We start from the raw sequence: 15,525 nt of genomic DNA on the forward strand, positions 1-15,525 counted from the left end.
GGAGAAACAAAGTTAACTAAGGCATAGTTTCTGCCCGGAAGGAAACTTAACATCTAGTAGAAGTCACATTATTCATATTTAAATAATATAATACATATGAAAATAACCAGAAAAAATTAAATGATTACCCATGAAAAATTAAATTTCAGTTCAGAGAAGAGCTCAGTGGTTTATCAGACTTAGTAATTCTAATACAGGAAAACTACTTAAAATTTTTTTTGAGAATATATTGACTCACAGGTTCTTTTTCCTTTAATTCTTCCTAGTAAAATTCTATTAAATTTTACTTTGGCCTTATTATATCATGCATCTTTTTACAGGATTTAGTTTTACTTCTTGCATTGTTTTTCATCCATGCTCTTTATTGTTAAGATAACGATTTTAAGACAATCAATCCTTGCTACCCTTATATTATTGACACCCAAAGTTAAAACACCAAAATATTTTATTTCAAGATAAATGTTATAATAATTTGATTAGGAAAAATGTAAGTTACCTTAACTTCTACTGTGAGTTTCATTTTGTCAGTATCCAGTTTTCTCTTAAGTTGGTCAATTGCATGCTGTACCTCAGTGATCTGGATTATCAGATAATTCTGTGTGCATAGATAGACATTTATTTAGTATAACACATAAACATTTTTATTTTTAACTGCCTTGGGAACATAAACTATGAAATGATAAATATCAAAAGAGTAAATCATGAAAATAACCTATTCCATAAAGTAAACTAAATTGCTTTGGAGAAATTACTATTTGTTTTTGTTGATTTATCGAATTTTAGGGAACACTTTCTCTAAAGTTACCATTAAATTAGCACCATAAAAACCAACAACTATTACTATGAAAGGAATACTATGAAAGGAATATCTTAGATATTAGCAAGACTTTAGAAATTGGCATAATGCTTTATCAGCTGAATCAGATTAGAATTATTTTAAAATAATAATATGATACTATATTTTATATGCAAGAACTCATTTAATACAAGAAAACCTATTTATAATAAGAAGACTTTTTGGTTTTTGTCCAGAAAAGTTTATGAGTTATAGTGCTCTTCTCTAAAGAAGTTATTTAAGAGTTTTAAACTGGCTTTGTGAAAAAATTCTTATATTGAACTGATAAAACAGTAAGATAAAGTATAAGCTATGCTAAAAAAAAGTACCAACTACTATGGATAAACCATTACTTGAGCCTATTTGGATTTTATATTAAATTCATTTAAAATAGTAAACTTTTAATATTTCATCTTGTCTAAAGTTAAATCCTTACTTTTAATCATAGTTAACATATTTTAAAATCACTTTTGGATAAGTGGGATTGATCTAACCCAAATCAAATTGTTAAATGCACTCTTGAATTTTTTTGTCTGTTTAATTATATGGTGGAATAATAAAATAAACTTCATGTCTCTGATTCAAGGCTGTCTCAAAAAAAAGAACTGAACAAAATTTCATAATTTCTTTAAATTCCTGTGTGTTATAAGTCCTCCTGCCGCCACTACCAAATAACAGGATTATAGCAGATGCTGTTTGTCCCCTGCCCTAATTCATCAGGTATTCGCCTCTTTCCCATAGTGTCAGGAAATGAACCCTGTCTCAGATACAGAGGTAAATCCTAATTAGTCTAAGTCAGTAAGCATATAGCATTCCTTGGCAACTATTTCTCATCCAGGGGTAGGCCTAGTTGATCCCTTACCTAGGATAAAGGGAAAGATTTATATATTCCATGATTCAGAGAGAGGTTTCTCCCTTGTTTGGGGATATAAAGCCCTACTTGCCATTGACCACTCTATTGCTACCATTGGAAAAAGCAGTCTTACAATGAAATTAATTAACACTGAAAATAATAGGTAGGAAATATCAGGCCCCCTTAAAGGCAACATTAAGCTGCTGACTGTATCTCCTCAGCAATCCTCCTCCTATTACATAAGGTCATGAGTTTTTTTTTTTATTGTTTTAAGCAAGTTTAAGTCAAAGTCAGCCCAATGCATCTTGTGATATTACTAGCACTTATAAAGCATGTGTTTTGAACAGAACTTCTCTAATTGAAGGGGGACACATTTAGTAATACCTTGGAGTCTGTGATGTTTGCCAGATTCTTTGGTCTCATCTTGATCTCCCTGGCTTCAAGTTGCATGAGCAATTTTTTATAGTAGAGTTCCAAATCTTCTTGAAGTTTTGTTAAAACCTCCTCCACTGATGCTGTGACTTTCTTTGTTTCCAAGTATTTTTTCTTCCAACTGTCATAGGCTATATATATATATATATAAAAAAGCAAAGGCTTTCATTTGAATATTAAAGGATTCAACTTTTCATCCTGGAAAGGACCCTAGAGCTAATGTCAATTTAAACCATTTTTCTCTTTCTCTCCTCTTCTCCTTTCTTTATATACTGAGGTCATTAGACCTGAGGAAGAAATGTTTTTTCGATAATAAGAGAACTTGTGTAGAAATATGGTAAAATATATATATATAATAGTAATATACATTACTATAAAAGTAATATATCTAAAAGTAATACATTTAATAGTAATATATATTATAAAAGCAATATATATACTTGTTATATATAGTAATATACAACAGATATATATATAAAACAATATAACATATATACATATAACATATATAATTATAAAAGTAATATGTATATGTTACTTTTTCCCATGATTATGGAAAACTAATCCAAAATTAATCATTAGAAATTAAACACTATCAGTTTAACAAATTGCATTGACACCAATGAGATTCTAAATACAAACTTAATAGGAACACAAAGTATATGCCAGTATACCAGAATCTGTTTAGTTTCTTTCTTTTAGATTATCATAGAAACAAAAATTTCAAATTTAAAAATTCTACTTTATAAGGTGATTTAATTAAAATTATATAGCTATATGGAACTTTAGCTCAAGATTTTGGCTATTTATCTCATGCTCTATTATCCAATCCCTTAGCAACTTCTACCAGTATTACTGCCAAAATACTTCTAGCATTTAGCACATTCCACCTTCTTCAATGCTATATCCTTAGTCAATATCATCTTTTACCAAGAAATCTGCATGCTCTTTCTAACTGGTCTGCTTTCATTCTTGCCCCTGTACAGGGTATTCTATACAGCAGTCATTCTGAGCTTTCTAAAATGTTTTTAAAAATCATATAAATCCCTAGCTCAAAATCCTGTAGTGGCTTCCTGCCTTGCTTACAATAAAATCCAAAATCTTTGATTTGGCCCATCTATTCCTTGCTGACCTTTCTGATTTCATCCCCCTCTACATTTCTCCTTACATAGTGTTTCAGCAGCACTGGTCTTATTTCAGGCCCTTAATATACCACAAGGTCATTGTTATTTCTTGACCTTGATATTTAGTGTTCCCTTTGTGCCTGCCTCCCTGTTAATCAAATCTTAATCTTCTCAGAGATACTTTCTCTGAAAATTCTACCTAAAGCATCTCTTCCCTGCCTCATCACTCTTTACTATGCTCTTTTCAATTGAATTCTCAGCTCTGATCAAAGCCAATATTGTCTTACTTATTTGTTTATTGTCTGTCTCTTCCCATAGGGAAGCAAGCTCCTTATGGTCATGGCCATGTCTATCTTGTTCACTGCTGTATCCCCAGCATTTAAAACAGTGCCTGGCATGTAGTAGGCTCAATAAATATTTTATGGCCAATACATACCTTTTATCTTGAAATATTTCTGTTGAAATAGGAAGTGATGGACCGTTCCCATTTCATAAACAGAAAAGGTGAGGCACAAAGAGGGGAAATAACTTGTCTAAAAGACAGATTTGGTGTTACAATCCTGGTCCTGTGATTTTCAGTCCATTGTTCAAATCTGTCTGATAAAATTGCTTGTTTAACACTACAACAAGGCTGACTCATTGCTACCACTTTCAGGATAACACATTGTAAGGCAGAATCTTGAGAAATATCTCCTGACACTGTCTATAACCTTCAGTCAGTTCTAGTGTTGAAACAATTTTGCTGTAAATTGAGAATCCTAAAACCACTTAATTCCATAGATACCTTTTATCCTTACAATCCTCAAACACAACCCAAAACGGAGGCCTCTCAAATCATTTAGCAACTCTCAAGCCACCATCGTGTACTGTCTTCATCCTGCCTCATCAGTCCACCAGTCCTAACAACACTGTTTCTAATTGTACTGCAAGAAAACTTACTCCACCAGTCCTAACAACACTGTTTCTAATTGTACTGCAAGAAAACTTACTTAACTTCCCTCATTCACTGACTTTTAAAAGCAAGGCAGACACATACACATGTCAAAAAATTAAGTACAGAAGAGTGCAAAGGACTCAAAGTAGTCTTCTACAGTAAGTAATATATAAGGTGCTCTTGAATGACTAATAGGAAATAGGCAGGTAAACTGGGAAGAGGGTACCTCAAGGTAAGAGGAGAAGTAGATGGCAGAGGGAAAAGCATGCCCAAAGACCTAGAGCCAAGAACCATACTTCAGATCCTAGCATATCCAACACTTTTCCTGGAAGACTCTCTTGATCTCTTCCATCTAATTTAGGTGTTCTTCCTTTATATTCCTATCCATAGAACTGTGTAATTCCTTTATCATAGTGGCTGAGATCACGCCACTGCACTCTAGCCTGGACAACAGAGTCAGATAAAATAAAATAAAATTCCTATAATTTAACTTTTTTATTGTAGTAGAACATATCACATAACAAAATATATATATATATTTTGGGGCAGAGTCTTGCTCTGTCACCCAGGCTGGAGTGCAGTGGCACAATCTCAGCTCACTGCAACTTCTGCCTCCGGGTTCAAGCATTCTCCTGCTTTAGCCTCTGCAATCACTGGAACTACAGGTGCCCACCACCACACCCGGCTAGGCTAATTTTTGTATATTTGGTAGAGACGGAGTTTTGCCATGCTGGCCAGGCTGGTCTCGAACTTCTGACCTCAAATGATCTGCCTGCCTTGGCCTCCCAAAGTTCTGGGATTACAGGCATGAGCCACTATGCTGGCAAGGATGTATCATTAATGCTTAACTTGCTTATCATTTCCCCACTGGACTGTAAGATCTATGTGGGCAGGGACAAGATTGTGTCTGTCTTAATAGTGTTTCCTAAGCCCCTAGAATAGTGGCCAGATTCAACAGGGGTTTGATAAATGAATAGAAGAATTAATAAACAAGTAAATGAGTTTCAGTTATGAAAATATGTTTTAATTTTAAAACCCTATGTAAAGCATTTATTGTATAGAGTTGAATAATAATTTCATGTTTTCTATATTGAACTTAATCATGTACCACTTAAACTAAAATAGTAACACAGTAAATATTAATTATAAATTTATTCTAAAAGGATTAATTCTGTAAAACTTGTTTTCTTTATAGTGATAAAAGGTATGTAATAAACTTTACCATGATATCGTTTTAATTTGCTTTGTTCAAATAGCTTTTCAACTGTTTTTACTAGTTCTTCTCTATTTCTTTCCAGATACCTTCTTTCTTCCTTTACTTGTTTCATTTGTTTGATAATCTTCTCTCCTAAAAAGATTATAACTCATATTCGTCAATGTTTCAAAGCTGAAAGATGGCTCATATCCTAAAATATGGAGTGTAAAACTTAAAAATGTCTAAAGCAGCAAGAATAAATTTTATCCCAAACTGTTTTTCTTGCTACAGTATAGCATTTACCATGTGGAAAATGCAAAGGAGTCATTTTAGTTTCCGAGAGTGATATATAAGGGGATTTATAAAAGTGTGTTTTTTTCTGCATTTCATATATGTGTAGAAACAGGTAAAGCTCAAGCAGTTATGCTGATATGCTTTGGTTTAACTCTTTTGGTAAATGTATCCGGGATTCAAAATTATCGTACTTAAATTGTACATAGAAAATGTATATTTAAAAAAAAAAAATATATATATATATATATATATATATATATCACTCCAACTTCCACCTCCTGGGTTCAAGCGATTCTCCTGCCTCAGCCTTCTGAGTAGCTGGGACTACAGGCACCTGCCACCACACCTAATTTTTTTTATATTTTTAGTAGAGATGGGGTTTCACCATGTTGGCCAGGCTGGTCTTGAACTCCTGACCTTGTGATCCACCCATCTCAGCCTCCCAAAGTGCTGGGATTATAGGCATGAGCCACCATGCTCGGCCAGAATATATATTTTAAAATGAAATAATGTTAATGACTAAACATATGTAGTAATAAATATAAAATTCCTGGGCCAGGTGCTGTGGCTCACGCCTATAATCCCAGCATTTTGGGAGGCCAAGGCCGGTGGATCACTTGAGGCCAGGAGTTTGAGACCACCCTGGCCAACATAGTGAAACCCCGTCTCTACTAAAAATACAAAAATTAGCCTAGCCAGATGTGGTGGTGGGCACCTGTAGTCCCAGTGTCCGCAGAGTCAAAGGCAGGAGAATGCTTGAACCCGGAGGCGAAAGTTGCAGTGAGCCAAGATTGCGCCACTGCACTCTAGCCTGGGCAACACAGTCAAACTCTGTCTAAAAAAAATAAAAATAAAAATAAAATTCCTATAATTTAACTTTTTTATTGTAGTAGAACATATTACATAACAAAATGTACCATTTAAACTATTTTTAAATCTACAGTTCAGCTGCATTAAGTACATTCACATTGTTGTGAAACCATCACCACCACCACCCCATCTCCAGAACTTATCTTCTCAAACTGAAACTCTATACCCATTAAACAATAACTCCCCATTAACATTATTTACTTTACCTCACAGAATCATCTGTACTTATGATTGCACTATACTTACTTTCAGTTGGTAATAAAGAGATATCAATTATTCTTGAAGAAAGAACAGGTTGACAATGAAGTGAAGGGTGATCTGGTAGGGTGATGTACTCTTTTTCACCTATCTGTAAGCAAACATGAAATGAGTAAGATCGGCTAGACTGTCACATTCTTTTTTCACTTGCCCATTGGTATTTGATAATGCATTCTTTTTACGTAGTGGTGATGAACTCCAAATTTTGTATTTATAGTTACAGATTCTCTCCCATGTTCCAGTCTCTGTATTCTATTACTTGGACATTACATACAAGTACTTCAAACTTAAAATAAAAAAAAAAACTGTTATTTTTCTTTCTAAACATGATTTCCTTCCAAGATTTCTGGTCTCAGTTACCTGTTATGATAACTTTAAATATTTTCTAAGATGGCTACTGATACTGTTTTCATCTTGAGTCAATTTTGATATTTGCGTAGAAAATTGGTAGTTCTGTCACATGTCAAATTTTAGCAGATAATTTTACATTTTATTCTAATATATCTTATCTCCTCTGTGTTTGTGTTTCTATTGCCTCCATCTTTCCTAATTTTTGTGTTTCTACCTGATATGATTTGGATCTGTGTACCCATCCAAATATCCTGTCGAATTATAATCCCCAACTGTTGGAAGTGGGGCCTGGTGGTAGGTAATTGTATCGTGGGGGCAGATTTCCCCATTGATACTGTTCTCCTGATAGTGAATTTGTTCTCGTGAGATCTTGTTCTCGTGAGATCTGATCATTTACAAAGTGTGTGGCACCTCCCCCACCCCTTCCTCCTGCTCCAGCCTTGCTCCCCCTTTGCCTTCCACCATGACTGAAAGCTCTCTGAGGCCTCCCCAGAAACAGATGATGCCATGCTTCCTGTATAGCCTGCAGAACCATGAGCCAATTAGACCTCTTTTCTTTATAAATTACCCAGTCTCAGGTTTTTTTTTTTTATAGCAGTGCGAGAACAGTATCTACCCTTTTCTGATAAATTACCTCAAGCCTTACCATGTTGATGTTTGTCCCACTATCACTTTATTGATCTTGAATTGTTTTCAATTATGCTTCTGTACCTCATTAGTTTTCACTTTTATCTTCATCAAGCTCTCACTTCTATTTTGTTTGTCTTACAATTAGTCCCTGTTATCTGTAGTTTCACTTTCTGTGCTTTCAGTTACCCACAGTACAGTACAATAAGATATTTTTAGAGAGAGAGAGACCACAGTCACGTAACTTTTATAATAGTATATTGTTATAATTGTTCTATTTTATTATTAGTTATTGTTTTTGTTACTGTTTACTGGGCCTACTTTATAAATTAAACTTTGTCATAGGTATATATGTATAGGAAAAATACAGTATATATAGTATATATAGAGTTGAGTTCTATCTGTGTTTTCAGGCATCCACGGGGGGTCTTGGAATGACAGATAAAGGGCAGAGTACTGCATTATTTTTCTAGCTTATTTATTTTGTTATGTTATAGAGTTGAGATCCCACAGGATAATGGCAGCCACCTATATTAGAATTGCTCCACAAATCTTCCAAACTACCATAAAAAGAAGCCAAGTAAAACCACCCAAATTTATGCCTACAACATAACTTGGGCACAGAATCCTTTACATATAAGTGAGGAAATAAAGCCTACTAGATCAGAGTGTGGTCAGGAGCCCACATCTGAGCAGAGAGTCAGATGTGGACTATGTGTCAGCACTGTACATAAATAATAGGAAATACCAGTCACAAATTAGTCTGGAAAGAGAGGGCTCTACCTGAAGTGGAAAAATAGAGCAAAAAACAACAAAAAACAAAAAAAACCTGGTAGATTCTATGAGGAATTCAAAAGAAAGGATTTGAAAAACACAGGGAGTCAGAGGCAGTAATCATGGGAAGACATAGTGTCTGGGAGAGAAGAAAATGCTTTGGAAGGGAGATATGTCCTTGGGAGCCAGTTTGGTAAGAAAAAATAAGAAAATAGCCAAGACAAAGCCAAGACAAGAGCTCCACTGAACTAAGCTAGTGGAAAAGAATCCAAAGAAAATACACCCATTTCCCCAAAAGGCCCCATTTACATAAAAAAAAAAAAAAAGAAACACAAATAGCTGCATTTCTAGGGAGGCCAAGGCAGGCGGATCACCTGAGGTCAGGAGTTTGAGACCAGCCTGGCCAACACGGTGAAACCCTATCTCTACAAAAATACAAAAATGAGCCGGGCATGGTGGTGGGTGCCTATAATCCCAGCTACTCGGGAGGCTGAGGCAGAAGAGTCACTTGAACCTGGGAGGCGGAGGTTGCAGGGAGCTGAGATCGTGCCATTGCACTCTAGCCTGGGCAAGAGAGTGAGACTCCATCTCAAAAAAATTAAAATTTAAATTTAAAAAATAATAATAACTGCATTTCACTACAGTAACAGAAGAGGGTGCTCCTGATTTAAGAAACACAGTAAGCCACCAAAACACCACTCACTCCCTGTTCCTCTGTAAGAACACCTGTTATTACTGATAATGGAAAAATCCAATGCAAATAAACATGAACATCTGTAAAATAATCTAGCACTCACGCAGTTACTTATGAAGAAAACCTCAAAACTGAGCAGTAAATCAAAACAAACACAACCATGAAGCAGAGAAAAACTTAACAATGCTCCCAACATAGATTAAAAATAACTAAGCATTTGCAGATATTAATGAACACTATAAAACAGAAATTTTAAAATTTGTAATAAAAATGGAAAACAATAGGAAGGTGTGAAATGAAAATTGACCAAACTCAAGAAATAAAGAAAAAGAAATTGTCTCAGAAATGAATAAATTAGCAGGTGTCCAAGATGGAACATATATGACCAAATATATAGTAAGAAAAACACAGAATAGAAATAAAAGGAGCCAAGAAAGTGAAACATAATGAAAAAAGTAAAATGGATCAGAATGAAAGTGGCAGATATAAAGGTAAACAAGATCTAAGATAAGACTAATTGTTACCCCTGAAAGAAAAACAAAACAAAACAAAACAATGAAACAGATCTATTTAAATTACAATTTTAGAAAACATCCTTGAAATAAAACAATGTCTGATTTCTGATTTTCATATTGAAAGGGCCCACTGTGTACCTAGAAAAATCTGACCTACAATTCTCAACTGAGATATAGCCTGCTAAAACTATTACACATTAAAGGAATTCTCTGACCTTCCAGGCAAAAATACTCAAGTCTGTTTACAAAGAAAGAAAATCAAATTGGCACACTTCTAAATAGTAACATATAAAGCAAGACATCAGCAGTGCAATATTTACAAGAAACTCAAGGGAAACAAGCCAAGGATTTTATAGCCATTCAAGCTATCCTTCAAGTAGTAAAGTATGAAGGCTCTAGAGCAGGCATTAGCACACTTTTTTTGTAAAGGGCCAGAGAGGAAATAAATATGTGTGGGCCACATATGGTTTCTGTCATATATTCCTCTTTTTTTCAACTCTTTAAAAACATAAAACACATTCCTAGCTCACAGGCCTTACTAAGCATGATGCAGACCATCATGTTTGCCCATCCTTGCTTTAGAGAAAGTTTTAAATGTGCAAGAACTAAGGGAATATTGTGCTCAGGGTCTTTTCCTAGTATAGGTTGAGTTTCATCCAACCAAGAAATCACTGAAAAATCTTCTGCAAAATAATTGGCAGTTAAGTGTTGAACATATTTAATTATAGTTCTGAGACTAAAACAAAAGTGAGGGGATAGGACTAAGTGAACAGTACAAAAATGTTATATTGCTTGACAAAGTAGAAATAACACAAACTGAAAATAAATGAGAAGAAAAGGGAGGGAAAAAGGTGAAAGTAGAACAAGTTTTCTGATTGCCTCGAATATAACAAGGAGTCAGAGCATAATTTTAGAGATACGAAATCAAAAGCAGAAGTATCAATTTTTTAAAAAGGAAAAAAGAGGGGCCAAAAATACTAGCATAAGTGTATTACTATAAAGGTAAATATTAAAACAAAAATACAAATCTTTCTAAATACGAGGACAAAAAAAACCCCCAAATAAATAGTAGAAGACACATAGTAAATATAAAATAAAATGACAAATCTGAGACTAAACATGTCATATTAATTATATAAATGGACATAGCTCATCTAACTAAATAAAAAAGACTTTCAGACTAGCTTACAAAGCAAAACCCAACTCTAGGCTGTACATAAGAGATTTATCTAAAACAAAGTGACTCAGAAAGGCAGATAAAAACGAGGGGAGTCGAGAATGGAGAATATCAAATAAATGCAAACAAAAAGAAGGCAGAGTATTTTGATATGCAGTAAGGAAGAATTCAGGCCAAAAAGGCATTAAATGAGCTGAAGAAAGATGCTTCATAATGCAAAAGTAATAATATTCACATAAGAACAACTTTGTGCCAAATAACATATAGAAACACGTAAAGCAGAAACCACAGGAGGTATAAGCATAAATAGTAACACAGTAATAAAAGGAGATTCTAACATACCATTCTCAGTCCAAGACAGAGAGAATGTGGAAAAAATTAAGAATATGGAATACTTAATGTATTCAGCAAGGTAAATCATAGACAAGCCACAAAGTAGAGGGAGATATTTGCAACATACATAAATATCAAAGGACTATCTTCCAGAGCATATTAAAAACTCCTACTAACCAGATATAAATGGCAGACAACCCAATAGAAATACTTAAAACAGGTAATCCCCCCCACAAAATGGTTATCAAAATGGGATCCATAAAATGTAAGGGTAACCAGGGAAATTAAAACATTCAAACCACAGTTAAACAGCATTAAGCATCCACCAGAGTGCAAAACATTTTAAAATGTGAAGACAGTATGTATTATTGAGGATGTAGAGTAACAGGAAATGTCTTGGATTCCTAGTGGCAGTGTAAATTTGTATAATCATTTTGGAATATATTTTGGCATTATTTAAGTTACAGATAGGCATTTTCCAGCAATTCTACACATAAGTATATATTCCTCTCTTGTTTGTGTGTGCTCTTTATAATAGGTAAAATTTGGAAACAATAAAAGTATCCAGCAACAATATAACAACAATTATTTGCTGAAGATGGTATGCCTTTGCTCCCAAATCCAAGGGCTTAGAGCTGTGATTCTCTTGCGAGGGCTTGTACAGACTCCAGTCAGTATTCCAATCTACTATATATCAAGCATCATTGGATAATCTGGACAGACATTAAAACACTAGTGGGCTGGGTGCAGTGGCTCATGCCTGTAATCCCAACACTTTGGGAGGCTGAGGAGGGCTGATTGCTTGAGTCCAGGAGTTGGAGACCAGCCTGGGTAATAAGGAGAAACCCCAACTCTACAAAAAATACAAAAATTAGCTGGGTGTGGTGGCGTGTGCCTGTAGTCTCAGCTACTCAGGAGGCTGAAGTGGGAGGATGGATTGAGTCTGGGAGGTCAAGGCTGCAGTGAGCTGTGAGCGCTCCACTGCATTCCAGCCTGGGCGACAGAATGAGACCCTGTATCAAAACAAAACCAAAACCAAAAACCCCACAAGTGGCAGCATTGCTTGCAATCCCTCTGGGATCACCTTACAAGCCTTCTCTTGTTTAGGTTCCACTCAAAAGTTGGCAGGCTTCTGATTCTTTTGGTTTAAAAAAAAAATAGAGCGGCACATCCAAATGCAGTAAATCTCTCTACAAATTCCAAAAAAGGTCCATAAAATGCTTTTTCTCATTCTCAATGGTAGCTGGGGCAAGGGGATACCTCAATATGTCGCAGATCATGGAGCTCCCAGAAATTTCTCTGAATTGATTGACTCCTGAATTTTCTTGCAGCTTATCTCCTACCCCCTAAAAAACATATGTCTTACCTAAGGTATCTAGATTATTTGGTATTTCCCGTTAATCAGGTCCAAGGGGATCATGGTATGGTCAAGTTGCCTATAAACTAGATTATTACAAGGAGCCAGAATTGACACAGCCCTTAGGCAAAACACTGAAGGTCTACTGCTATTCCTATTTGTTACTTTTGGTTTTCTCTGCTAATTGGGATGAAGAAAAACGCATTTTCCAGATTAAGAATGGCATAATAGGCGCATCAGTCTGTAATAATTTGTTCTAATAAAGAGATGATGTAAAGAGTAGCAGCTACAATTGTTACACCTGACACTAAGGCCCATTAATCTTCTGCACAGACCAACTAGGTGAGTTTAATGTGGCTATCATAGGAATCACCTTTTCTGCCATTTTCAAGTTTTGATCATGGCACAAAACTCACAGTTCCTCCAGGAGGTTGGTAATGCTTTGGTTTACTATTTTGGTAAGGAATAGGCCATTCTATCATATTTCACTTGGCCCTCTCTACTATAACATTCCTTATTGCCCATGCTGCAAGCATCAGGGAGGCATTATGAGGATTCTGACATTTGCTGAGTAAGTCCTTCAAAGTATGCATTCATGAATTAAGGAAATGACTACAGGGAGAATTTGCAAAGTCATTCAGCACACCAGAATACTGATTTAGCCAAAACTTCACTTACTATCTGACCCCTCTAAACCTCCACCCTGTTGGTGGAACACAGAGTTATTCAGGTCCCTAAGGATCAGAATCACATCAAAGCCATTGCCATGAATCCTGAAAAGTAAGGGTACCTCCCTTTCCCCATTGTAGTCATCTGGGTAAACAACCTCTCATCTCCTTAAGGAAGGTAAAGGAAATTTAGGAAGGTAAGGAAATTTAGTCCATAGTTGTGGCTGAGTGACAGGGTTTTTCCTCAAGGATACCTGGCCTCCCCTTCACTCAATAAGTTCTGGGTATGTAAACTGGCTAAGGTCTAGTAATTTAATAAGGGGATGTGAATATTCATGTGGTTATTCAAGGCAGATGTCTATTTATGAAGACTAAAAATAATTTTTGGTTATACAGACCAATAGCTTACTGGTACGCTTATCCACTTCAGTCTCAGGGACATCATGATTAGTCTTAGGGACACCTTGGCAATTAACTATTGTCAAGGATTTCTTAATCATACATCCTTACGATCACTCTGGTACTGTTTTCTCTTATATAGTAAAATGCTGTAAATTGGCTTCTATCAGGGATACTGTCATCTCTAAAGAAATCAAGTAGGCCAGGCGTGGTGGGTCATGCCTGTAATTTCAGCACTTTGGGAGGCTGATGCAGGTGGATCATGAGGTCAGGGGTCCAAGACCAGCCTGGCCAAGATGGTGAAACCCTGCCTCTACTAAAACTACAAAAATTAGCTGGGTACGGTAGAAGGTGCCTATAATCCCAGCTACTCGGGAGGCTGAGGCAGGAGAATCTCTTGAACCTGCGTGGCGGAGGTTACAGTGAGCTGAGATGGCATCACTGCACTCCAGCCTGGGCAACAGAGTGAGACTCTGTCTCCAAAAACAAAAACAAAAACAAAAGAAATCAAGTATAGTCTTGTCTTCATTCCATGTGACACAAAACAGCCACTATAAGGTTTTTTAAAAGAATTGTGGCATTGCCTTTCCAATATATTTCCCCAATGTCTGGTTAAAGAAGTAAGTGGATATAAATCTTCTCTTAACATTTTTATTTCCCAAAGTCTTTAAATTTCTTGCTCTACTTTTTAACAAGAAATTCCTGGCATTCTAAATTTACTCAGTATGAACCACCATATTGTCCAGGTTTCTGTCAGCCTCACTCAATTTAGCAAAATGTTTTTTACCACTCACAGTTGCTGGAGCTAGCACATTAAATCCAGAATCTCTGATAAGTGTATCCATATTATTAAACTTGAGCCAATTTAAAGTTATATTCTTTCATTCCTGCTCTGAATCTATTCCCAATAATATTTTTCTAAGTTTCTGCTAGCACAGATTAACAAAATATTGCAGTTCTTTTGCAATAATCAGTCTGAGATTCTCATTTGTAAAAGTTTTTGGCCCATATCACACTTTCTGTACCAAATACTGAATCAGTTCAGTGTAGGTTTAAGCAGGAAGAAATGTAATAAAGGAAATCAAGTGTATCAGAAACACTGGAGGAGCAGGTTCTAGGTGTAGTCTCCTAAAATGATGTTTCCATTAGTGAAGTTACCATTGCTGAGGCCATCACCAGAACTATGCTGAAAGCAAGAAGCCATCATTGTTATTGCCATTACAGCTTCTCACACTCAGAAAGCTGGAGGAAAAAACACTTAATTCATGACAAAAATAGAAAGGAAGAGTAAAACTGTTGTTATTCCCAGATGACATGAATATGTATGTAGAAAGTTCTGAAGAATCTACCAAAAAAACCTGATAGAATTAATTGAATTTAGCAAAATCTCAATAGACAAGTTCAATGTATAAAAATCAATTACATTTCTATAAATTAGCAACAATTAGAAAATAAAAATTGTAAAATACCATTCTATAGAAGCTTCAAAAATACCAAATACCTAAAAATAAATGTAATATTAAAAGATCTAAGAGCAATACACTAAAACCACAGACACTGCTGAAAGAAACTAGTGACATAAATAGAGAAATATACTGTGTTCATAGATTAGACAATTCAGTATAGTTAGGATATAAGTTTTCCTCCCAAATTGATTGACAGATTCACAGTGATTTCACTCAAAATTCCAGTAGTCTTGTGGTAAGAAATTGACAAGCTGATTCTAAAATTTATACAAAAACACAAAGAATCTAGAATCACCAAAATGATCTTGAAAAAAATTAACTTGGAAATCTTACGCTATCTTATAACAATAATCACTATAAAGCCTCAGT

At 35.2% G+C, this 15,525-nt stretch overlaps 1 protein-coding gene across 8 annotated transcripts in view; it reads right to left on the bottom strand.

Annotated features, from left to right (window-relative positions):
* LOC105482752 (spermatogenesis associated 1) overlaps positions 1 to 15,525 on the bottom strand; it is a 61,957-nt gene that overhangs the window by 16,727 nt on the left and 29,705 nt on the right. For 7 of the 8 annotated variants that reach the window (XR_011618420.1, XR_011618421.1, XM_071089144.1 and 4 more), the window contains exons 9-12: positions 6,784 to 6,886; positions 5,401 to 5,526; positions 2,073 to 2,251; positions 497 to 595 (exon numbers count right to left, since the gene is read on the bottom strand). Coding sequence is in view for 6 of the 8 variants with exons in the window: in XM_071089144.1 (XP_070945245.1) it covers positions 497 to 595; positions 2,073 to 2,251; positions 5,401 to 5,526; positions 6,784 to 6,886 (507 nt within the window). In the remaining 2 variants the exon portion in view is untranslated. The remainder of the gene's footprint in view (positions 1 to 496; positions 596 to 2,072; positions 2,252 to 5,400; positions 5,527 to 6,783; positions 6,887 to 15,525) is intronic. The other variant, XM_071089310.1, reaches the window with a different exon arrangement.

This window comes from Macaca nemestrina, chromosome 1, assembly GCF_043159975.1.
Source record: "Macaca nemestrina isolate mMacNem1 chromosome 1, mMacNem.hap1, whole genome shotgun sequence".
Lineage (NCBI taxonomy): Eukaryota > Metazoa > Chordata > Mammalia > Primates > Cercopithecidae > Macaca > Macaca nemestrina.